At 49.8% G+C, this 24,547-nt stretch overlaps 1 protein-coding gene across 1 annotated transcript; it reads right to left on the bottom strand.

Moving 5' to 3' along the window:
* On the bottom strand, nt 1–23,702 carry LOC128727107 (semaphorin-1A). The gene is made up of 18 exons (XM_053820976.1): nt 23,619–23,702; nt 21,381–21,576; nt 16,680–16,784; nt 15,779–15,867; nt 14,750–14,891; nt 12,855–12,976; nt 10,043–10,123; nt 9,206–9,351; nt 8,751–8,833; nt 8,493–8,636; nt 4,885–4,996; nt 4,363–4,557; nt 3,403–3,715; nt 3,159–3,362; nt 2,993–3,079; nt 2,151–2,204; nt 408–477; nt 1–336 (listed from the first exon to the last, which is right to left on the bottom strand). The coding sequence occupies exons 1-18, from the start codon at nt 23,685–23,687 to the stop codon at nt 188–190; spliced, it is 2,361 nt and encodes a 786-aa protein (XP_053676951.1). The 5' UTR covers nt 23,688–23,702; the 3' UTR covers nt 1–187.
* Nucleotides 23,703–24,547: the final 845 nt, after the last annotated feature.

Below are 24,547 nucleotides of genomic sequence, written 5' to 3'. Positions count from 1 at the left end.
TAACGCCGTGAGGAACGGTACGGCCGTGGTTTATACTGCCGTTACCAGAAGGGTGAAATACACCACCATCGCCACCAGCTGCGGCGCCGCTGTCAAGCACGACGAGTGCCGGATGGGATTTGCTCGTCGTCGGTGCAAGATGTAGATGTTGCTGTTGCTGCTGCTGCTGCTGGGGCACGTGTCTTAATCAATCCCGGTAGATGTAACTGCAGTTCTTGGGGCTTTCCTGTGGACTTGGACTGCTGGATGGTGGCGCAGGACTGGAGCTACTGTTGGACATGACAGGGGAAGATCCGGAGCTGGAATGGTGTGGACTGTCGGAACGATGTTGTGTTACTGAAAGACAAAAAAAATGCTACACGTTAGACCGGGTTACTGACACACACACGGTTGCTCGTTTCGCTCACCCATGCCATGTCGGGGCGGCTGCCTTTTCATACGGCCGAGACTTCTGTTACGAGTGTTTGAATTAAGGACCTATATAGAAATGCTATTTTTTAATTACACTTTCACTACCCTTTCCGGCGATCGTTAGAGGTACCCGCCCGTGCCGGCAGGACGGCAGTGGATATTTACCATATTTTGATTGATCAGTCCCTGGCTGGTCTCAGCCGCCCCGTTTCCGTCTCAAAGATACACCTGCAATAAGACAAAAGCGCACGTTAGGAGCTGCAACGTCATATGAGGCGGCCCGCTACTGCGCGAAGGCCTCCGTTACATGGTATTGCGTGTTGCATTCGCAAACAGCAAGGGGGAGAGAGAGAGATCAGTAAAGAAAAGTTTTGGTCGGGGGAAAAAACGTGAATAAAGCAAATGTTTTTGGTACTGTAAGGCATGGCGAGCAAGTACGTGTAACGGACGGATATAATGCAAGCATAACACATAGAAGAATAGCGAACAAAGTAAGTAACTTAATGTGACAACCACACGCTTACGGAGAGCTCAAAGGAAGAAAGCCAATTGCGATGATGACGACTGAAAAAAGGATGCGGATGATCAAACGGATGCGTTAACGATAAAGCACAAGTTCGCGGCTCATCATGTGACACGCCTGGATGGTAAGCTGTATTTTTTTTGCTCAATCTCTTTACCATCGTACTATTAGATGTCTCCGTCAAACGTAAAGAGCTTACGGTGACGTTTTTTAGAGCTTTGAAGACCAAACAACAAACGAAAAGATGCTGAACTTATGAACGACATAACGAATAAAACATTCAAGTGCATAAGCCAAAAATAAGTGAGAGTCTGAAAAAAAATTTGATTGCCTTCGCCCACATGCAGAAACAAAAGAGAAACCCTAGGCGTGTAAGCACTCTTGTTTGGATCGTCGAGAATTATCCCGTAAGGATCTGCAGGATCACGTTTCGCAGACGCACAACAAAGTAAGACCAGTTACTATAAGCACGAAATTAAACACCAGCCCAAAACAGAGTCCAAAATTTGAACGAAAAACCGAACGTAAACAAACGTAGAACAAACGGACGGTCAGTTATCGGATACGAAGGAGCAATCCATCCAGAAACGACTGAACGAAATTGAATGAACACTTAATTATTTAGCGGGAGCACAGATACAATAAAACAACAAAAAAATCGTACATTTTTTCGAGCGAGTTGAAATTTCGATTACAAATATTGGCCAATAAGGTGCAATTAATGCTTGATTACGACGATAAAAGGACGTAAAATGGATGTGAATAAAAAAACGACCGAGAGAAATTTGGTGTAGCTTCGAAATAAATACAATGCAAGAGGAAACAAAACGTGAAGCAAGAGCTTGAAGCAATGAACCAGTGTGAATTAAAATGGTCCGCGACAGCGCATGTTGATGGCGATGATGATGATGATAACGATGATGAATTTCGAATTTCGGCTTAACACACGAACGTACGGAAAACGATGGGAATGAGGCTGTACGGAAAGGAAGAGAACGTCCGCCGTGGTGCTTCCGTCGGGTCGCAAGTGGATTTTTGCGAATCCACACGGAACTCCGGTTGGGTTCATTCTTTCTCCAGGATTGCGCACGGGTTAAATTTTTACATAGGCGTGAGTGTGTGAGAACGTGTAGAAAGAAGAAAAGGAACAGGACAATGGGCGCTGTGGCGGGGGTGGGTGGAAGACATGAATGGGAAACACTGTTTTGGGACCTACTTTTTTGACACTTCTTGTCGTTGAAAATCCGTCACCGCGACGATAATTATCACCCTGTTGGAAATATGTTGGCGAAGGAAAAGCGGGAAAACCGGGGAAAGAGAAAAAGAAAGAAGAGAGAGAGAGAGAGATTGAGATGAGTGAGATACAGATAGATTCGAGAACGAGAGAGCGAGAGAAGGTGAGATAGAGAGAACACCGAGAGAAAGAAGAGAAAAGTTAGGATAAGTTTAGCTTCTACCAATAGATACAGATTGTCGAATGGTTTGTCTGATTTCACAATGAGCGGGTCTGATGGGTGTTGAGTGAGCATTTCCCACCCCGTTTTCTTTGCTCATCATGTTCTGCTTTTCGTGTGCGCTTTTCCTCGCTTTTCCTCGACGGTGGAGGGTTATAGTTATGCTAGTGTTCGGAATGGTATAAGCCATGTGCCAGCCAGAGCAGCCAGAAAGGACCCTCCAGAGGGTTTTCGGGTGGGTGCAGGTGGGAGCTTAACAAACGGACTTGTTACGAAACAAGGACGAACACTCCGGGGAAGGGCAGCGGCGGCGGTGGCGACGTGTACAAACTGCTGCACACGAAGAGCGAGCGAGCGAGCGAACAAGCAAGCTAGCACAAGCGAACAAGGCTTGGGCATTCGCCATATCGTAATCCTTGACGGAACGGTACACGCAGGACATACGTTCCGGGCGGCGTTCAGAGCGACGGGAAGGAGAGCAGACCAAGAAGGGGCCGCGCAAAAAAAAGAAATTTCCACACTCCATACCACGCAGGTGGAGGCGAATGGAGGGAGTCGACCAAAACCGAACCGAACGAGCGGTGGTGTTGTGTTCCGGGCCCACCAAACGTACCTGGTGCGACCTTAACGTGCCGAAGTTGTCCCGGCCTCGATAGTTGTCGCGGGCGTTGTTGTAGCTATCCGGCTGGAACTGCAAGTAGAATTGGGGCAGAAAACACGCAACACATTACACCGATATCCTGAGCAGCTCGTGTGCGAGCCAAACCTACCTGGAACAACGTTTCCGAGTTGACGCCATGATGATGGCCCATCGGTTTTCTTAACGTATTTTTTGGCGAATGCTGCATCTTATTCTGACTAGACGGTTGAGGTAAGAGTACAGGTTCGGCGTAGGTTACTTCTTCGACCTGCGGCAGCAGCTTCGGTTCGGCTTGTATTCTGAAAGCGCAAAGCAAAGCAAGGCCGTTAGCATGCTGATGTGCGAGGCGACGAAACGTGTTGGCCACCGGTAACGAACCGATTAACATTCTGGCGCTGCTCGAAGTACTCGTACTCGGTGTCCGGGTAGGGCAGGTTGTCGTCCTCCTCCTTGTGGCACCGGCGGCCGCAGAAGTAGCCAATAATGAAGCCGACCAGCAGGGCGAACACGACACCGGCCAGTACGGCCATCGCGAGCGTCTCCACCGTGTACTGGGCGTTGATCAGGTCGGGCGTTATCTGCGGTCCCTTGTCGTTGTAGTTCTCCGAGTTGAACTGTATCTTATCGGCCGGTTGATCGCGGGACGGTCGTTGCGGATCGTAGTCAAAATCTGAAAGCAACGGGAAGCTTAGGAATCAATTATCGATGGAATGGATGGGCGCACAAATCCCACAAATTCCTCCGGATTCCCCCTCATGATTGCTGTACCATCGTCTGGCGTAATGGAATAAAAACACACTACATCACTACGTCCATCGATTGCATGTCCATCGAAAGGGGGCGCATTTACGTTGACGAGAAAGATGGAAGATTGCTCATTTCAATGCATCCACCAGTGGTACAAGCTCGATTGTTACAGGTTTGCGATAAGATCCGTTTATGCTGACCCCAGGACGAACACAACACGATATCTCGTTAACAACGTACCTATCACGAAGCCCCGGCCCACGGAGACGTGTACGAGCAATGCTCATTTCTATACTCAACCACCAAATCAGTGTGTTAATTATTCAATCCACTGGGTGGGGAGAAATATTCAAATGACTTCTGTGTTTCCAGGAAAACACACAATAATTACATCGCATGATTGATGGCCGCTTACGAAACGGACCACACTGTGTGCCTTGCGGTTAGAAGCTGGATGGAGTGGCCTTTTCATGCCACAGTCCCCTCGAGCGTTCCTCGAAAGTAGCTTCGATCTGACCACTAATCCAATTAAAACCACCATCGATGACATCGGTGCATCTCGTTTTTCCGTTTTCCCCGAAGCGGACGTACCTCGGTATCCTTGCCGCTCGACGACGTTCGCATCCTTCGCCATCTTGCCGGATGGGCAAGCCGCGTGGTCACCGGATGCCACGCTCTGGTAGAACACGTTCTCCTCCGACCACCGTGGGGCACCGTGCGAACGGCACTTGCCGACAATCTTGTCCCACGCGCAGTACGGATCCTGCAACGCCACACACTCGCTGAAGAAGAGTAAGAAGAAAAGAAGTCATTGGTAAGGCACGAACAAAAAAACACCGCACGGATCGGGGGGAATGAAAATTAAAATCGACTCCTGTGTGACCCCGAGGCCGACGTTCTTCGAAGGTGCACAAAATTCTGTACCACGCCACGTTCGCAAACACGTCCGCCGATAGCACCCGGACGACCGTGGTGCTTCCCGGGGCGGCCGGCCATTGTGCCCGCTAGCGGCAGAATGTCGCTTTGCCGAGGCCGACCGAGAATCCTTGCGGCCGACGTGATTCTTGACGCGGCACTTCTTGCTTCTTGCCCCAGCGAGCATTAATTACCTGCAGCTTGTTATCTTCTCGCTGCTGCAGCGGTGCAACTTGATCGCCAGCACGGTCGTATCGGTGACTATAATTAATTTTCCATCATCATAACTGCCGTCCTTGGGTGTGTCTGCAGCACCGGAAGGGCCGGATGGTTAACGGCGTGAATGCGGTAGCACGCACCGTTGTTCGTTTTGATCGACGTACATTGTTTTACGCCGCAGGACACATCGCGTTCGCGTGTGTTGTAGTCCCACCGGTTTACGACGACCCGGGGGTTGTAGGTTTTGAGTTGCATGAAATGAAATTAAAACGAAACACAGATTAATAAGCCGTTATCGCTGAAAGTCGCCTTTGTAAGCAATAAAGAATGGAAGGAAACGGTTTGAAATTGTTTAATTTATATTCCATTTGTATGGACTGTTTCCGACGCAAGTCATGGACCAGGGTGAAAGGATTACGCCACGTGTGCACCCGCACCCGCACACGTGTAATGATACGCCATTTATTCACTTCTCGGGATTCCATTTCCCGCATGCGACGTCGTTCAGCGACGCGTACGCATACACTTCCTGTTTAATAAAACACACGCCTTTTTCCCAAACGAAAACTTTTTTAATGAGCATCCCAGTGCGTCGCAAGTTTGTAGCTGCGTCGCTGCGTAAGCACACTTCCATCACGCACCCCACTCTGGGTGGGAGAAGAGAAAGAACGCCATCTCCTCACATAATGCGCTCAGCGCCGTGTGAAGTCTGTCGATGTTTCGCAACACAACTTTGCCCCAATTACTGCCTAATTACGAGCTCGCCCGCACCAGGTCGGTCGTCTTTTATCCGAACCCGACGATCCCAAAAAAACACACATACACACATGCACAAACACCTAGTGCGCAAGGACGAAGGCGACGTGGAAGAAATTCAGCTAATGGCGCGAGGAGGACATGTTTGTGCGAGCTAAAAAGTTGGCTATCGTTTCAGTTTTTCTTCGCCGGCACCGTACCGCGCCGTGGCACTTTTGATTCCGCCAGCACTCACTGGTGCAAACGCTGGCTGTCCCGGATGATTGCCAATGCAGCAGTTTTCCACACACAAAAAAAAGGAAGGTGGAGGCGCCCCACGGTACGCTCTGGCGCGAAACTACGCGCGCATCGTCTTAGGGGAGTTCCCGCCGAGTTCTTGCTGCGCTCTTCGGCAAACATCAATTAAATTATAAACTAAAGTTTTGTTTGACCAACCGGTAATTGCTGTGCTGTGCGCGCGCGTCCTCGACGTGGAGGGCGTTTTTGGATTCCAGATTCCGGGGTGAGTAGTGCTGCATGCGCTATTGCGATTAGCGCAAGACTAGCGGGAGAGTTTTATCGCCCCAGAGGGCCAAAAACCGGCGCTTCATTTGGCCGGGTAGTGGGAAAAGGGCGCACTTTGGTAACGGAGGCAAGAAGCTGGCTCAAAAACTTTGTCGGTTGTGTAAAAAAGAAAACAACATGACAAGTCAGCACGGTTATGAAGCACTCTAAAGTGCAGACAGAGAACAACGAAGGCAATCCGAGCGGCCGTACATTAGCTCGGTTGACTAGTCGTAAATCATACCCATCGCAGAACGGAAGCAAACTATTTTGAAATCCGAAAGAAAAATTCACAAAGCTCCGTAACACCGGTGCGAGCAGTCCGCAATACCGATTGCAACGTTTAGAGCAAACTCATCCTCTCGGATTAGTGTTTTGCAGCAAAATGTGGCCATTTGCGGGAACGTACACCATAGCCGGAAGCAAAAATTGATAAGATATTTGAAGCGACGCCACAGGAAAGAAAGAAAAAAAAATACACATTCAGGTGCTGTGAGCCAACGCACCGAAAAATCGATAAAACTCGACAAGCTCAGCCACAGCAAATTCGTTGGTTTGCGGCTGCTTGCACACACAAGTGGGTTGCCATTTTTACGGGGGCAATCGGGGGGAGGTCCAGGTTTCGAAGGATTCCATTTCCCAGTTGTCACTGCCACCGTGTGACATTAACGGGGCGCCATTGCTGCGCTGTCAATCGGTGGTCATCAGCGTTTCGTGCTGGTTGGTTGGGGGTTGTCTCATCCGTCGTCAACCGGCCGCCGGTTGGATGCTGCCACCGATCATTAGTGCCGCTCACGGACGAAACGGAACATTAGAAAATCCCTACTTTGCCCACCCGCTTTGCCTTTTATCGTCCGACCGTGGGCGTCCGTCGATCTAATCTGCCTTCCTGCGTACCGCCGGCGTATCTTTTCGTCTCGATCGATTTCCTCAATTTGTGCTTCGGCCAGCGATTCGCATCCTTGACAGGTCCCGCCGGGTCTCGGGCGATCGATTGTTTCTCGATTTAATAAAACCTGCTCCGGCCACCGGAGCACGGTAAAAGCAGCACGAACCATCGCTACTGCGCCACGCAGCGGGTTTCCGTTTTCCGAACGGGGTGTGTGTGCGGCGGTTGTGTTCATCAGAGGCTTACCGCCGGGTTGGAATTCCCGGCAGACACGGTTCAGCCGATTTTTCGACCGAACGATAACGATAATCATATCCTTCCCTTGTCAACCGGTTTCGTTCGTTGGGCTGCAGCACAGGGGTTCTCGTTCGTCCTGGCCGCTGATGTCGGCCTTTAGCGATGTGTGTGTGTATGTGTGTGTTTGGCTGAATTTTGCCGGAAACAATTTTCCACTGCAAAAGCCACCACCGGGTGGTGCTCGCAGCAAACGAAACAAAACCCGGATCTCGAATTGTGTGCCACCTTTTTTGTTTTTTTGGCAACCAGGACGAAGAGACACCGAAAGGCACCGGGTTTGCGATGCGGACCACATTTAGGCATTGTGTTTGCCCGCCTGATGGGTGTGTATGTGTGCGAAACGGTGTTGGCACACCGTATTTTTTTTATCAACCTCTCACGGTGTGTGTTTGTTCTAGGCCTCCCCCCTTTTTTCGAGCATCCCTTTGTTTCATTCCACATGGGGGGGGGGGGGGGGTTGCGGGCGCGATTTTCCAGATTTTCAATTGGAATTGAATCAAACGCTCGTGCGCGGGCGAGAGAAAACGAGAGAGTTAGGTGCCACTTTTCCTGCCCAAAAACTCGCCGTGAACTCGCCCTCGAAACTGACCCACAACCGGTGCGGTATTTATCCTACTTTTCTTCCGTCCGATCGGGTTCAACAAGCTCGCCCAGCTGGGCCAAACCGGTCGGGCGAAGGCACACACGCGAAAAAGGTTAGCACAGCGTGAAAATTTCAATTCCACCCTGCCGCCCATGCGATGCCACGCCACACATTCGGTCCACTCTCGACGTTGCGAAAACAATTCGAACGGACTGGGTGGGAAAAGCCCCAAAACTTTCATGCCGGATCGTAGGTAGCGCGCGCGTGTGTCCGGTCAGTGGAGGAAAATAAATTGGAAAAATGCAAATAGGGCCGGTTTCGAGGAAAGCGCGAGCAAGCCGTTCCGTTTCGTTTCGCCCGTTTGTCGGTGAATTCGTTGGCGATGCTCCACTGGCCGATAACGGGCACATCAAACGTACGGGGAGCTGTAAGCTCGATCTCGACGCAGGTTGAGCGGTTGAACAAAAAGCAGCTAAGGGGTTTCGCTGCCATCTTCTGCAAAACTGTCGTCTTACCGTACTGCGTCGTGCGGACGATTTCCAGCGTCCGAATCGGTTCGTTCGTTTGCAGCGCATCGATTTCCTCGATGACCACGGACGTAACCTTCTTGTTCGAGTCGGCCGATTCCGCGTTAACCGTTTTGAGGATTTTGCCGTGATCTGCAAATGAAAAAGGGAATGAATCATTAAAGCAGCCGATGATGAAGCCAGATGAAATTTCGAGAAGATGATTTATTGAGCAAAATAGAAATGCGGGGAAAAAGCCGTACGTACCTGTACCGACGAACACGACATCGTAGGTTTTGCCACCGGGGGTTTTAATTTGCGGATCGACAGCGATGGCGGTGAACCGGTACCTGGGAAACGGTTGCGACACAAATTAGAGCTAATCCAGAAATCTCACTCGCATAAAAAAAAAGGATCAACACAACCCGGCTGTTTCTCATGTTTGCCTGCGTCGTATTGATGAACGAACGCGCCCAAGCTACCCTTTTCATTTGGTAATAGTTTTCTAATTAGCTAACGTAAGCACTTTACTGATCCCGCTTCAAACGAGAAGCGCAATCAGGACGAGCACAGGACGAGCTGGTGCCATTTAAATCCCGACAAGTTGTGCCCTTTTCTGCACACCGTACGTGTGGCAAACATATCCTATCCCACTAATGTGTCACCGGCCTGCCCCTGTCCGGCGGCGGATGGGTGGTTTAGCGAGTTTACCAAACACTTACAGTGTGCTGACGCGCGTCAGGATGGGGGAGCCGAAAAATGCGGGCACGGTTTCGTCCATCAGCGAGTGGGTCTTTTTGAAGTTGAGCGTCAGATCGGGCAGCGTCCGGGAGTCGTTGTGGCATGAGCCGGGCCGTGGATCGGGCACCTGCGAGAGTAAGACGATCATGGTTCCGGAAACGAGACGAGAAAGAGAGAAGCAATGAGGAAAATTCAGTGACCGGATTGAATGTGTCCCGCTTTGGTGTCGAAGTTGGGGGTGTACACCTGCACACCTAAGCACCGAAATTGACAGGATAAACATAAGCGCACCAACCACCCACACGGGCGAAAGGACTCGGGGTTTGGTTTTATTTTAATTAGCGAACATAAGCACACGTTTGCGCTAATTAGTTACGGGTCCGGTTGCCGGAGATGCGTGGCAAGCTGATGGGTGGCAAAGGATGCCTGGGAGGACACATTTTACATCCCCCACGCGTTTGCTTTGATCCAATTAGCGGTTAAGCTTGGCGCCCTCTTATCTCGCATGCGGGACGCGTTCAGTTGGTTTTAGTGCAGTTTCAGCCCCTCCCGTGGGGGTGGTTGATTGCTCGCTATTTGTCCTGATGAGCCGGGTGTGCTGCTGCTGCTGCTGCCAATTGATAGTGCCACTATCGCGCTATCGCTGACACCGCGTGGCTTATTTCTAAGCGCTATCTTTATGGTGGCGGTGTGCGCTTTTGCATCTTAAATAAGGCTTAATTGACGTCGACGAGAGCGGATTTCCGGAGCATCCTGGGAAACGACCTGCGCTGGGAAGGCAATATCGCAAAACATGCACGGAACCGATTGCTACTTACGTTCAGCGGGTTTACCGGCAGCCAGTTCGAGTTCAATCCACTCTGTTCCTTGAAGTTGCCTTCGAACGTGTCCGAGATATCCTGTTGAAGCGCAAAAGGAAAAGAGAGAGAGAGAGAAAACCACGAAAAGCGTTACTATCGTTTATCACGAAAATTAGATCGTAATGCGATTTATCTCCAATATGCTATAGCTGCGGCTGACCGCACGCGGCCCGAGAAATGGATATTAAAGGCCTTCCGCGGAGTGGCCTCTTTTTGCTGCGGCGCAGCACGTGGATGATGATGATGATGATGATTATATTAACAAATACCCTCATAACAAGATGGTACACCTCGGCAACCCAAAAATGGACTGTTGGTTGCTTGATGTGCGCATTTTCAAATTGCGTACGTTTTCGAAACGGCCGGTGGTTTTCGTTCCGCGGTTCGCTGGAAAGGGTGCACCAGCAACAAGCTTCACAGCCGGTACCTTTTCTCGGGTCCGCGAAGACGAACGACGTCACAGAAAGGAAAACCGAGTGAGCCGGAGGCCTAATGTTATTAATTTAGTTGAAAGAAGTTTTGCGAGAACGTCCCTCAAGCAACGTCCCACGTGCGCGTGATGAAGAACGATGTGATGGAAAACATTGCGCGAATGCTAACTGCGTCCGCACGGATCCGGTGTAACGCTGGAAACCCCAACCCCACTTAACTGAATGCCTTTCTGGGTGTGCCGGAGACGTTAATGCTATTAATGTACCTTCTGAAAAACGAGTCTCGCGCCACGTGCCACTGGCAGGGGTCGAGCGTTTACACGGACAACGCGCGTGAAAAGGAACTTTGGCACAATCGCAAATGCGCTCGAATGTACGAGGCGCGATTGATGTTCGACGACCCGGCAACGGAGTTCGATTACGATTTTGAAACCACAGGAAATGAGCCAATTAGTGGGCGAGGGTGATGCCAATCACCGAACTCCCTTTGGCGTAAACTGTCACACTGCACAGGATCAAAAGTTCGAGCCGTCTTTTCGACTTCCGGTAGCATCCCTAGCGGAACAGAAAATCGTAATTAATAGCCATTTCCAGCAAACCGCGGTTGGGTCACGTGAGGTGAGATGGTGCCTCGGGAAGACGACAAACTTTTACTTTAACGCTGTCGAATCGAACGCGGGTGGATTGGAAAGCATCGCAAAGGCCATAAGAATCCGACCACCACCGTCGAGGAAGCTCGGGATGGCTCAGGAAAAGGATAAAGGTGCTGAAAAGCACCCCTGTTGAGTGGTGGTGGTTTGAGAGTGAATTTAGTGAAAGGAAATTTTAAATCCCGTCCATCAATCGTATAACGAGCGACAGGTCATTAGCGAGCAGGGGTGGTCGCTTTCACCCACTCCTAGATCCTGTCCCATCCCGAATGACAGGAAAGCGAAGGTCCTGGAGGCAGAAGGACATCATCATAAAATGGAAAGCAGCATCCCCCAACAAGTCGAAGACTCCCCGATCGAAATCAATCATTTTCGATAATGGCCAAAAACCGAACCAGAGCTACAGCCAACCTAGCGGGGTTACCCATTTTTTATTTTGATTCAACTTTGGGCACTCACTTTTATCGCGGCACCACCCACGGCGGGATACAAAACGCCCACACCCGGAAGGTAAGGGCCCGCGATGATGACGCGGAGGAAACATGGGCAATGATAATGATGATTGAAGTGGTTGACAGACATCGGGGACATTATGCTCCACTCGGAAGTGGCAAAAACAACCCCCACTTGCAGTGCAGCATGTCATCCTTGTCACGCGCTAGAGAGAGAGAAAGCCTGTAGCTAATAATATGCACCCCGCGGTAAGAAAAACATAAATAAACGCGCTTAATACATATCGCCGCAATTAGTGGATCCGAAATGGATAGCGGAGGGCTAATGTACCATCGACTATCGAGCCGGGTGGGTCCCTGGTTCGCATCTCTCGCTCACCGTCCGCATATCCGTTTCAATTAGCAGCCACTTCACGGAAAGGGAGACCGACGAGTGGCTGTACCAGCAGCAGGACTCCCACCTCCACCAGCGCCAAGCGCCAGAAGAGCCCATTTCACTAATGGAATGAAATTTCATTAAATGAACTGCGCCACACACCGCCCATTGGGGCCGGGATGCCCTTTTCGATTAGTGCGGAGCGTGCAGAATGTTTCAAAATTTACACCGAATTCTTTACAACCGCACAACCCGAGCCCGATGTTACCGGGCCGCATCGACGGGACTGCAGCAATTGATCGATGATGGTCAGCGAAATTGGCAGCATGAGCGCGGCTGAAACGAGCCAGCATCCCCGACTGCAGAGGTGATGCAAAACGACGCGAGGGTTTAGTGGAAGCTAGGTAGCGATCCTGCTGCTGTTGCTGCTTCCTAGAATGCATCATATTCCAGCAACCCCCGTTGATGCTTGCACAAAATCGCACACCAGCTGCATGAGGGATCGAGCAGCAGCAGCAGCTAGAGCTGGAACATATTAAACGAATGAAATGAAAATTGCATTCCACAAATTGTTTTATATCCCCCACGGATGGGGGAATTTTGCTTGGACCAAAAACAACATGCTTTTCGGGCGAAAGCCGCACACCTGACCCGGTAGGAATAGCTCCATCCTGAATTGTTTGCTGATCATTAAAGCCATGCCAGCACTTTATGACAGCCTCTCTTGGGTTGCTCGTTTTAAAAGTCATCCACACATCCAATTTGCGTACGAGATATTTATAACCATATCGCTTTTTTTATACTTTCTTTCTCCGTTGCCTTGCAGTCAGTTCGTCCCTTGATAGAATAACCGTGCCTTACCTGCAGTGAAAACGCGCATATCGCTGATCCGGCAATTGCGTTCGGGGCTGTAGAAAAAACGCCATAGATGAGCTTGGAGTTGGCGTGCCCGTACCGACCCTCAACGAGGTTGCTGGTTGATTCTGTGTGGGAAGCAGAAATAACAAAACGATTAATCAATTTTGTTGACCTATTATTTGAAAGCACATAAACTGCCCTGTTTGCGAGCAGGACACACCCGGTTTGTCGTGCACCGTGCGGTGAATGGGTTTTGCGTGCAAACAAATGCCTAAATTCCAATTAAAACAAACACCAAATTAAATTATAAAAGCGCACACAGTAATCCTTGGAATCACCTTCACGGGTCGCACTTTCCGATCTGATTCCAGGTAATTTATTACTCTATTTCGCGGCTCTTGGGAAGGGCAATCAAACAGAATTCTCTCTCCTGCTTGGTTCTACGAAAAATGAACATCCAGCAGGTTGAGCTGGCACTGAGAAAACGCTCGGGAAAAGCAGCCCAGCTGCCAAGCAAGCACCCGCGCATCAGCAGCAGAGCAAACAACATAAATGAGTTTCGATAGAAACAAGACATCGCGGGAAGAAGGATCGGAAAACTTGTCCACTCGTGCGCCCGCAGTGAATCTTGCTGCTGCCTTGGCCCCAGGTGCCGGTAGCTTCGACTCCCGGTGGTGCGTTTTGCTCGAGAAAAACGGCGAAAGTTGCACCGAAGTTGCGAATTGATGACGCTGCTGTCCGACACGTACCCGGCTCCGGTTGCGCGTCCAATTTCCCCACCCAAAGAGACACCTCCCGGGAACCTCCGCGAGCATCCTCGACCGTGGATGCGGTGATGGCGTTCAATTTTTCCTACCACAAACCCCACCACGAGCTGCTGCAGCGTCTCAACCCCATACGGGGGGATGATGCGGCAAGATTCGCCTTCGAAGATCGCTCACTGCCACTTCGGTTGCAGCACTGACGGGGTAGTTTTTTTTCTCTCTCACACACACACACACACACCGCTCGCTGACTTTTCAATATTTTCCTAGCTAACTATTTTTCAACTGCTGTTGATTCAATTTCATTTCCGCCTTTCCGAGCCCGTTGCTGCACTTTGCGCCATTGTTTAGATGCAATCACCAGTCGGGCTCGGTTCCGTGTGGAGTGCAGTTTGAAGTGCATCCCTTCGACTCCGGTTAGGCGGGAGTTGGCACCGGTTGCTCGTCAAGAACGCGAAAGCACCCGCAAAGGAAGGCAAAGACAGGGAAGCGAGTAGACAAGTCGAAATACGTCTTATTTTCGTTCGGCTTCGGATGATGGTAAACTTTTCCTCTCACGTCGGCCCGCGATTGAGGAGCTAGCGGAGGAAAAGCCAAAAAGGAACGAGAAAAAAAATAACCTTCTGGGGGGCAAAAAATAAAGAATATAATATTATACCTCCGTGCCGAGCCACCTCACTCGAGAGAGAAAGAGTAGGAAGCTGTGTCTATTTTTGCACCGAATGGAAACACTTTAAAAGTTTTCCTGTTTCTCGAACGGATCGAATCGAATTTCGGAAACCTCAAGGCAAGGAATCAGGCATTATTTTAACCCTCTGTCTGATGTATTGATGGGCTCGGAATTAGCTGTGCTTATTTTCCACCGCCACTATGAAACGATGAAACGTTACGCTTTTGCTCCAGGTGTGTGGCAAAATCGAAGGGAAACTGAGATCGCATGTTAAATCAATCGAAAGGACAATCTAAATGGCCCGCTTCAAGCATACATATCTTTATGCCCTATACAGCAACATTAATTGTTTCTTCCACACTAAGGCGAAAAATCATTCTGTGACAACGGACAGCATCCTCCAGTGAAGGCAATTTGTTCATCCTAGCCCTTGAAACAAACAGTCACACAACTAAACTACTTACGTATTTCGTCGAAGTAGAACGGGAAATCACCCGGCATGGAGCAGTTGAGGCGCGATTTCAAGTAGGACGTCCAGCGATTCTTTAACCGATTCGGGCCACCCTGGTCCCACTTGCACACCCGCGCCACTCGGCTGAAGATTGCCTGCGAGGGAGGAAGAAAACATTGGTTAGTAAATAGAATTTTATAGAGCACAAAAAAAAAGAGCAACCATGGGAGGAAGAACTACTCCGGCATACACCCACACCTTCCCAAACATGAAATGACGGTAATGAAATTATTTCCTTCAACCCAGTTAAGACCTTTAGTAGAGACCTCTCACCAGACACGGCGGGATCCAAAACCGGACCCGACGGAATTTTTCCGAGCAAATCGGCGACGGGTTTTCTGCTTTCATGAGCACGCGAAAGTTTCGCAATATGAATACAGGGCGAACGCAAATGATCGAGAAAGGCATGAAAACGGTGACCTATGACAACTTTCCAAAGGAAACAAAGGCCAAAGAAGCCCGAGCCGAAGCACGAGCAACGGAAAAAGATGTGACAAGACAATCATAACGGTTTCTTGTCGTACGGCAAAAAAAAAAGGTGAACCTCGCCCAAACAAGAACTCTACTAATAAGCGAGGAATAGGCAAACGAGCGAGAGAAAAAAAAAGTAGAAAGGAAAAACGTCCCACAGCAACGGCGAGTGAAGAAAAGTAGTGAAAACAAGGGAAGAAAAGCACTTTAATTAAAGTTATTTCATTATCGTTCGACATGCCTGCGCTCCCTTTCGACAGGACAACACGGAGGGGGGGAGGGGGGGGGGGGCGGTGCTGGTGACGCCCCACACGACCGCATGTCCTTCACCCACCCACCCCACCCCGCACGCCACGTTAGGCGCGTTTGATGACGTGAATGGGAGAAATTGTCTGTGAAATGAGAAACATAGAAAAGGGCCACCCACCGGTGGCCTTTTGCCGGACGTTTGGGAGAAGAAGGGACGCTGCTTTACCGAGGGTGAATTGGAGAGGGAGAGGGAAATGCTTACCTTGCCGCAGTTGATGAATTCGACGGCCGTCTCGCGGAAGAAGAAGTACACGAAGTCGCCCTGCGTGAAGGATCCGACGAAGTTGGGTGCTGAAATATTTATGAAAGCGATAATGATCAATTTACACCTTTCTCGTGTCCGTGGGTAGAGAGACGTTGGAAGGGGATGAACCAGGAGCAGGGAAAGGACACCGATTAATTATTCATTTGAATGTGCTCGACAACTATTTGCCTACCAGATGGTGCGTGTGTACGTGTGTGTGTATGTGCTACATGATTGGATCCCGAGACCCAACCGAGGGCGTTCGAATTCGACGAAATCGAAGGGACAACACTCGAAAAGGGCTCGGCATCGCGGTGGCATTAATATTAGCGACGTGATAACACGACCGGCTTAGCCCACGGAGGGCGATCGAACCCGGCTCTCGTGAAGTATGCGCATTATGGGAATTATTATTTACATATTTTCACCAGCACCAAACCGGATGGGGGTGAGAGTTGTCGGTGAGAAAAGGGTGCATTTGTGAGCGAGCACTACATGAATTTGTTGGTGACCGCGGGTGGCCTCTGGGGGTGGTGTGGCACTTCATAATTAGAGCGGATGGAATTAGAGTGTTTTCGAGCCGATCGGGCGGTCACAAGCGGCCTCTGTCCGTTCGGTGGATTACGCGGAACTAATGTGCGCCTAAGCTTCTACACGCAAACGATGTTGAGGGTGGGGATTGTTATCGACAGGGTGGTCGTCGTGCGAGTGAGAGGGAGGAATAAATTAATTAAAATTGTTCCCAACGAAGCGCGAATGTTTTGCCTTCGTTCATCCAGCGCAGGTGAACAGGTGACGGTTTTGTAGAAGGAAAAGAAGGTGCTTTGTTTTTTTTTGTTCATGGGAATAATATCCTTACCGTTCAAGCTCAGGCTGTCGTACTGCTCCGTTTGTAGATGCTCGCGGTAGATGATGGGATCGAGCCCACTGAAATCGGCCACCGTGCCCGAGTACAGTTCGCTATCTGTAAGGTGAAATCAGTGATACGGAATTAATGCTGGTGCTTGAAAAATACTGCTACAACTTCATTACTGGACATAATGTTTTTTGGAGAGAGAGAGAGAGAGAGAGAGAGAAAAAAACCTATTGACATGTGAAGAAAACGTCCCGAAAAAGCTTATGTTTCACGACGCGAATCATAGGTCGTCGTTCTTTCAATTGATTTATGCCTAGCAGGTTCGATTGCCCATTCAGGATCGCCGTAATTTACGATCGCCGGAGGAAATTTCGTCCACCTACCGAGTGGGCGACAAAAAAAAATTGTTGACACAACGAAACGACTCCTAAGCCCCTTTTAAGCGATACCATTAAAGTCGGCTGCTACCCCGGAAAAGCTCTTGCCCTTGGGGCGGTGGCATCACTCACCGGAACCACCCGCCCAATCGGGGTTGCTTCACCCCGATCCAGCACAGCAAAAATAATGAAATATTTCGTGCGCACCGGCACAATCAGCAACTCGCTCTAATATATGAAGTTACGGATACGGCATCGACCCGATCGCTTCCCCGGGGGGGTGTGCGTTCGTTTATTACGACTCACGCATGGCACACACACACACACATACACACATGCATGCGTGATATGGCAAGGATCCATCAAGGTAGCGTCGAGGACGAAGAACGCAACGCGAGCAAAAAGGGAGCGGCAGCTAACCGAGATAAATTGACTTTTTTTCTTCTTTCAATCATTCCGCCACCGCTCTTCGACATCAAACGAAAATTTGTTGTTCCGAGACGGTTCCTTGGTTTTATGAAAAGCGCCACACCCCCGCCTCCCATCTGCATCCACCTTCGCGTGGTGCTTCGTTGAACGTCTTCGAAACGATTGAGCGCATAAAGAACCCCGTGCTGCCATCGGGTGGATAATGATCAGCGACCGATCGAAGGGAAGAAAAGCTACACCCGAGAGAGCAAGACAAAGGATATATGATACACTGTGCGTGAGTGCGTAAGGAAAGCCAAGAGAAGTGCGCCAGATTATATCCAGTTCCTCATCACCCTTACCGGGAGTTCAAGTGTCGTAATTTCCAGCGCCAAGGATGATACGCTTGGGTTAGCGATACTTTCCTCGTCGGTGGTCTGTTATTTTTTTTTTATTTTGTTCATCCACCCCAACCCCGTGGGTGGATTTTATTTTATTTCATTTTATTTCGTGGCCTCCTTTCAACCCACCGGGCAGGGGAGTTTTTGCTGCAGCCAGTGCAATGAAGCAGGCGAAGGGAAAATCAAACCGCGCTCGGCTTTGGCTGCGGATAATGAGATTCCTGCGGGAAACCGGCTAAACCACGGCGAAAATCCCGCAACGTGCCACCACCACCACCCAGCGCTCTCGTTACATCGCGAGAGATGGGCGCACGCGGGGGAGGGCAAAAAGGATTTGGTCGATATTTGCCCTTTAAGGGAGAAGCGGTGGGATCATTGGAAATGGGAAATGAAACGAAAAATATATAAATATATTTACGAGAGCCGAAATGGATGTTGGAAAACGATAACAAATTAAATTCATTCCACCACCGTTTATCAACTCTACTTTGGTACATGCACGTGCCTCGACCTCGATGCTCGTACGTACGTTTCAATCGAAAAAAAAGAAGGAAAAACGCCATTAAAAAATAAACAAACATGAAAGCCGACTGAATGCAACGTGGCTCGGAACGGCGGGAAAGATGGCCACTGCCGGTGGGTTTCGCGGATCGAGCACGTAAATAAGTAATAAATCCTTGCAGGGAGGAGCGTGTATTTATTTATTTTTTTTTTCGTTTCGCTCCGTCTCCACCTGCCACCCGCTGCGCAGGACACAAAGGATCCCAGCACTGCATTCCGTATTCATTGTTCCGGCTGCCAGTTAAACCGTGCAGCTTTTCGCAGCATAAAATTGACTCGCCTGGCACCGAAAATCCTTTCCCACGGCCACATGTTTCTTCTTTTCGAAGGGAAGGGTTTTGCTTCTTTTTCTTTTCCTTTTTTTTTCTTCTCTCAAGGGCGCAAGTGTGCTCGTTACATCGCAAAATAAACTCCACGCTGTCCTAAAATAACAAGCCAACGATGAGATTTTCATCACTTCACTACACCCGCCCTGAGACTTTCCCGGCGGGCCACCGGAAACGGGATACACCGACCGCTTTCGGTGCTTTTCGCGAAATCGGGTACCGAATGTCCTGTTTCCTCGGGTCCCATCCACCGATCGGGAAACGGGGGGAATGAGAAGTGGTGCATTTAGGGGTGCAGCAATTTGAATAAAACAAAAATGGAATAAATGATGAGAAATTTTCTTCGCCTCGTTGCCGTGGGCATGTGTGTGCGCGCGTGTGTGTTTGTTGGGGTTTCATTGCTTCGTTCGCGTTTTCCTACGTGGCGGTCTTGTCGATTTTCCGGTACCCTCCAGGAAGGGAAAAGTCGCTCCAGAACAGCGGCAATCCAGTGGCGCGGAAAGAAAGCTCTCGCAACAGCTGCCATATCCTGGGGAAACTTGCGGGCGTACTTGGAAGATCTCGCGGTTCTTACGCCGTTTACTTGAGCGGTTCTTATTTTGCATCCCTGCAAAAACGACCCCAACGGAACCAACGGGCAACATCCCGTGCCGTACACATGTGGCCCTCGGTTTTGTTAGCCTGTATTTTTTTTTTTTCACTGCTCCATCTCAGAAGCTCAGAAGCGCCCAAGGGGAAAACACCGGGGGTCATTACTCGTAAGCCAATTTATGTTGCCATGTTTCCGACGCTGGGAAGCAAAAACGGGAAGCACAAGCGCACACAACACCAGGGCCGACTAGTTTTGGGACCGTTTGTGCAACAACCAAAACAAAGCAAAGTAACCAAAAAAAAATAGGAAAAGCCCCATTCGTGGGACCACGGTTGAAAGCGTTTACGACGCGGTCCAACCTGGCAACGTTGCGCACATGGGACACGCGAGGGGTTTCTTTTGCTTTTTCCATTTCCGACCAGGAACGGAAGATGGCTAAGTTTTTCGGCCATCGTTATGTAACCGGTTACGTGATTTCCGGTCTGTGACTAATGAAGGAATTGCCCTCCGCACAAGCAGCTGCTGCTGCTGCTGGACCACCTTGACTTCGCGCAAGGTTTCCGTGCCCTGTTTTGTTGCTGTTGTTGTTGCTTTATTATTGTTTCGAACTGCCCGCCACGAAGGACGGAGACGACAAAAGGATCGGCTGCGGAATTTTTGCAAGCCAAAATGGAGGGTCTGTGTTTTTTCTTCTTCTTCTTTTTCCTTGTTTAGTCCGTAACTCCCGGTCATTTCGCAATTGTCCTTACCGAAAAGAATTTCGAAATTAAGGCAAGAAAAACTCCAACCCACGCCAGGGAGGGAGACACACTCCGGGTACTTCCGCCGGTTTGCCCTGTGGCCTCTCTCGGCCATGCCGGTGGCTTCGGAATTGCCCCGTGCCGAGAATGCTTGTCTCGAAGGTGAGGTGAATATTTGCAGGTAGGAAATACCGTGGTAAAGAATCTTGTCCTTGGATGAGGTAGGCAAAAAAAAACTCCAACCTTACGCGCGACGGAGCAAGAGAGATAATGCAAGGCCCAGGGGAAAACTTGGCTCTCAGTGGGTGTGGGCGAGAGTGCACATAACAGGACACACAAAGCCCCATACCGGAACATACCGTAAAGTTACCAGGCTGGCAAAACACATACACACGACGGTGAGGATGCAAACATAAAAGCGCCAGCTCAAGTGGAAAACTCCCCAACGTCTCCGGCGAGGCCGCGACGGACGATGGTAGCGGCCAACAACGACGAAATAAGATGCATGGGAAAAAGTTTCGGCCCGTTTTGTCTTGGCCGAGTTCGTCTTCTGCTTGCCGTGGTCGGGGAACAACTTCGCCGACTGCCGGACAGAAATTGTATGCATATTTTTCCTCCAACTTTATGAATTATCCTGTGAAAACAGGCTTTCGCTTCGGTGGTCGCGTTTTCCCGGCAACATGACGTTGAGGCGTCGCCCGTTAGCAACTATGAAAGGCCATCCATCTTCGGGCCCGGGACTTCCCTCGGTTCGGGCTCTGGTGATGAATTGATGCGGTGACACGGAGCGAATGGAATGCAGTTGCTATTTTCTGCGCATCGCTTTCTTGCTGCCCCGAGGAAAGTCCCACGGACGGAGATATGCATGTTTCATCATTCTTCATGCTGCTCCAGGACGTTCGAACACTTGTAGAGATACTGTTCGGTTGGTAGGAACCATCACTGCGACCAGACGGCCATCGAATCCTAACGCCATCGCTTAAATACCACGAACCTCGGAAAAACCCGGATAAGTGAGCATAAGCGGTTGAAAAATAGGCGCTGCAAAAATGCGCATCCCGGCGCATTTGGTGTCGCCTTTTTGGTGCAATTTTTATTAATGAATAATCGTAAAATTTCCTCCAACGCGGCGTTGTTCGGTTGTTGTTGTTTTTTTTCCTCGCACTTTTGCATTCATCATCTCCCGCTGACCGTAAATTGATCGCAAATCGATGCGAGATTTAAACACCACAAACACCGAGGCTATACTACCTCGTTCTCTGTGCGGGAGGGATTTAAATTCCCATCTGTACCACTCACCTACGAACACGGCCGTCGAGTTGTGGGTGGGATCGTACGGGCACAGCGCCTGACCGGCCTTTTCCGCCTCCATCGTGTAGTTGTTACCGTTGATATTGTACGTCCGGCAGAGGGGCCGGAACGAATTTGTCCCGCAGCTCAACAACGAACCCTGGGAGGGTATCGCCAGCACTCGGATGTAGTTTTGGCAGTGGTCCTGATGTGGAACGAGAAGATGAAATAGAAAGGAAAATGATTAATTTTACGCTAGACACGCTGCCACTGTGGGGAGAGATAGAGGTGCTAATGAAAGGTAAACACAAGCGACACAAACGAACCACGCCCGGGCGACGACTGATAACTCGTAGCTTTTTTTGTTATTTGTTTCACTCTTCGCAAGGGTTGCTCCTGCGGGCTCGCTAGCTGTGTGCTGTACGTGAGAGTAATATTTTTTCGATCGCTTGCACATGCCGTTTGTTTTGGCAGTGCCGTTTAATTGTGTGTCTATATTTTCTCTGCCCTGCTCTCGGCAAACACACGGTGGCGCGTCATAGTTTTGAAACGCCAACCAGCGACACCTCGCCGAAAATGCGCTCGCAACAAACTTTGAACAGCGCGCGATGAACCGATGGATTTGTTTGCTATTTTTCCGAAAGAAATGAAAACCAAACAAAATCCCTATGCTCGAACTGCACCGGACTCTATTCGGATACACAATGGTAACGATTTTTATCATCCTCCCCGGTTAGCATAGAACCACACCCACGTGCCCGGGGTGGAATGAATCGAAAGGGAATTTTCTAGCATTTATATCGTATAAAACCACAATCTCATCACCACGGAGGCGTACAACTCTCGCCACATAGCAATAAGTGGCGCTTGAATTTCAAATTTTACCATTTTAGAATCAGCACCGACCACCGACCGGAGAAGCCGAGGTCGAAGTCCGTCTCGCCTTAAAGTTGGTAAAATATGCGGGCCACCTCCGACTCTGAATCGTAATCAAGCTCGCCTTCGTTCCGGTCCGTCTGGTGTCCGGCAGGCGTTTTAATTTTAATTTCACTGAAAGCATCTCCTCGGACAGATTCCACCGCACGTGGATTACACGCGACCGCGTCGGGTCCTCATCGCTTTGGCGTACCATCAATCGGCAAGAAGGTGACCTCGGTCTTCGGGAAAGAGGATTTACTCGTAAAAATAAACCTCTTTAAAACAAAGCCGAAAAAAAGCTAGCTCTCTCCTAGCTCCTACCCGGCTAGGGGCTAACGCTGTGGAAAGCTCATCTCGTCACCCCACCAAAACCGGCACCCACTGCACGCTGGAATAATTTTAATTAAGTCGAATGGCGAGATAGAGCATTTTAGACAGCGGACCAGTATGTAGTGGGCTCCGAGTGCCCCCGACTAAAGCCACGGTGGGGCTCCTTTGTGCCTGTTATGGATTATTATTTTCGCAACTAGCATCATAAGCAAACAACCGGTGCCGGAATTGCTTTCGGTCACACAACTCGCAAGCCCCGGGGCCACCCGAAACACGCTCACCTTCAACCCGCCCCCCGATGGGGTCGTTGCGTGCTGGGACGAAATACGGGAGCGGGCCTGCACGACTTTTCCTTCACCGCAACGACCAGAGTTTCCTTGTGGCAGAAGAATGCAGAAGGCAAACGGAACCAGGAGGGCCCGCTTGCCCATGATCATTACGAGTGTTACATGTTATCACAAGTCATTTACATAACCAAATCGTTAGCAACAACTTTAGTCGGTCGGACGGTCGGTTTATCCATTCGCCTCGTACCGAAAAGGACGAGAATGTCCTTGGGCGTGATAGAGCGAGAGACGTAGTGCACGAGACACACCCGGCGGTTTAGATATAGCTGTCCCAAAAAAGTGGAGACCCACCCGGTGCGCATCTTCTCCCCGGTGGATCGTCGCTTTTGCGTCATTATCTCGATGTACTTCAAACCCCGGGACGGCCAGCTTCTGCCCCGGGTATGGGTGCGTGCTGGTGCTGGTGCTGGTCCACCGAGTAGTATGTTTATGAGCGATTAGTGCGCCATTGAAAAGCCTGATTATGGCCGAGAGAGAACGAGAGCATCGTCGTGAAAAGTCAGCCCCCAGACGCGACAGATAAGCGAGGCCGGCGAATGGCGATGGAAGGATTTCTTTTTTTCTCCCCGACGATTTTCCACGAATCGGTGGCATCTGCGCAACTTTTTGACCCCTTCTGAAGAAACCGCCCCCCCATGCGCGCGATACGTACCTCGTCTTTGCCCTTCACGATGCACATCTTGATGTCGTCGTCCGAAGAGTACCACGTGAGACGCGTCATTTCTGACAGATCGTACAGGCTGAGATTGTAGATGATATTTCTGGAATGGAACGAAACAACACGAAACGTTAAATAACGGTGACGATTAAGAGATGGAATCGTTTGCGGAATAGAAAGGGAGTATTTTTTTTTATTTCTTTCGTTGAACCGTAGAATTGTGTCTGAGAATGTGAAAGTGCAGGAAACGAAACGTGAAACGATAACAAAAAAAGATGTCCAATTGACAGTTACTTCGGCGAAGGACGAGCCTTCTCGAAACATATTGCCTTGAAACCACGGATGCGCATTTTTCTCCACCTCCCACCGGTGTACCTTTTACGCTAACCATCCCGAAAAGAAGGAATTCCCTTTCATAGCGAGTCAGTGCAATTTTCCATTCGTTAGAGCGCCATTGTGCTCGCACACCTTGTCGCCGTTAGCAACACGGCCAGAATGCAAACTATGATGGTGCAATTTTGCGCGCGTGCAATATGGCAATATGACAGATATTTCAGAGTTTGCTGAGCGAGCGACACACAAAATGGCCCTTCCAGCAACTTCCAGTTATTCGCTCGTGTGAGCTGCCCATTGTCAGGCGAAGGACGAAGAATTTGACGTTAAAAAGGTGAGGAAAATTAGATAAATTACCATTTTTGTGCCGTTATTACATCTAGCACGAACTGATACTGTTTCGTCGCCGTAACAAAGAAAAACGCGAATTGTGTTGTACTAACGCTCGCAAAAGTAATTTATATGAGGACGCGCGCTCAGCTTCGGCACATCTTAAAAGTACCCCCAGCATAATTCAGACCACCTAAGCGCGTCTCACTCATTAGCGCTCGATGGGGGAGGACACACCATTTGTATAATGGCGCCTCCTT

Source organism: Anopheles nili, chromosome 3 (assembly GCF_943737925.1).
Source record: "Anopheles nili chromosome 3, idAnoNiliSN_F5_01, whole genome shotgun sequence".
NCBI classification, from domain to species: domain Eukaryota; kingdom Metazoa; phylum Arthropoda; class Insecta; order Diptera; family Culicidae; genus Anopheles; species Anopheles nili.
The sequence above is the reverse complement of the archived record's forward strand: the minus strand, read 5'-3'. Positions and strand labels throughout refer to the sequence as shown.

Bases quoted from the DNA above. Each gene is read 5' to 3' on its own strand.
- LOC128727107 (XM_053820976.1), bottom strand. From the start codon at position 23,687: ATGACGCGTCTCACGTGGTACTCTTCGGACGACGACATCAAGATGTGC. The intron at 8,637-8,750 runs GTACGTACGGCT...TTTCATTTGCAG, and splicing joins TGTCGTGTTCGTCGGTACAG to ATCACGGCAAAATCCTCAAA. The intron at 3,363-3,402 runs GTTACCGGTGGC...CTCGCACATCAG, and splicing joins GCCAGAATGTTAATCGGTTC to CATGCTAACGGCCTTGCTTT.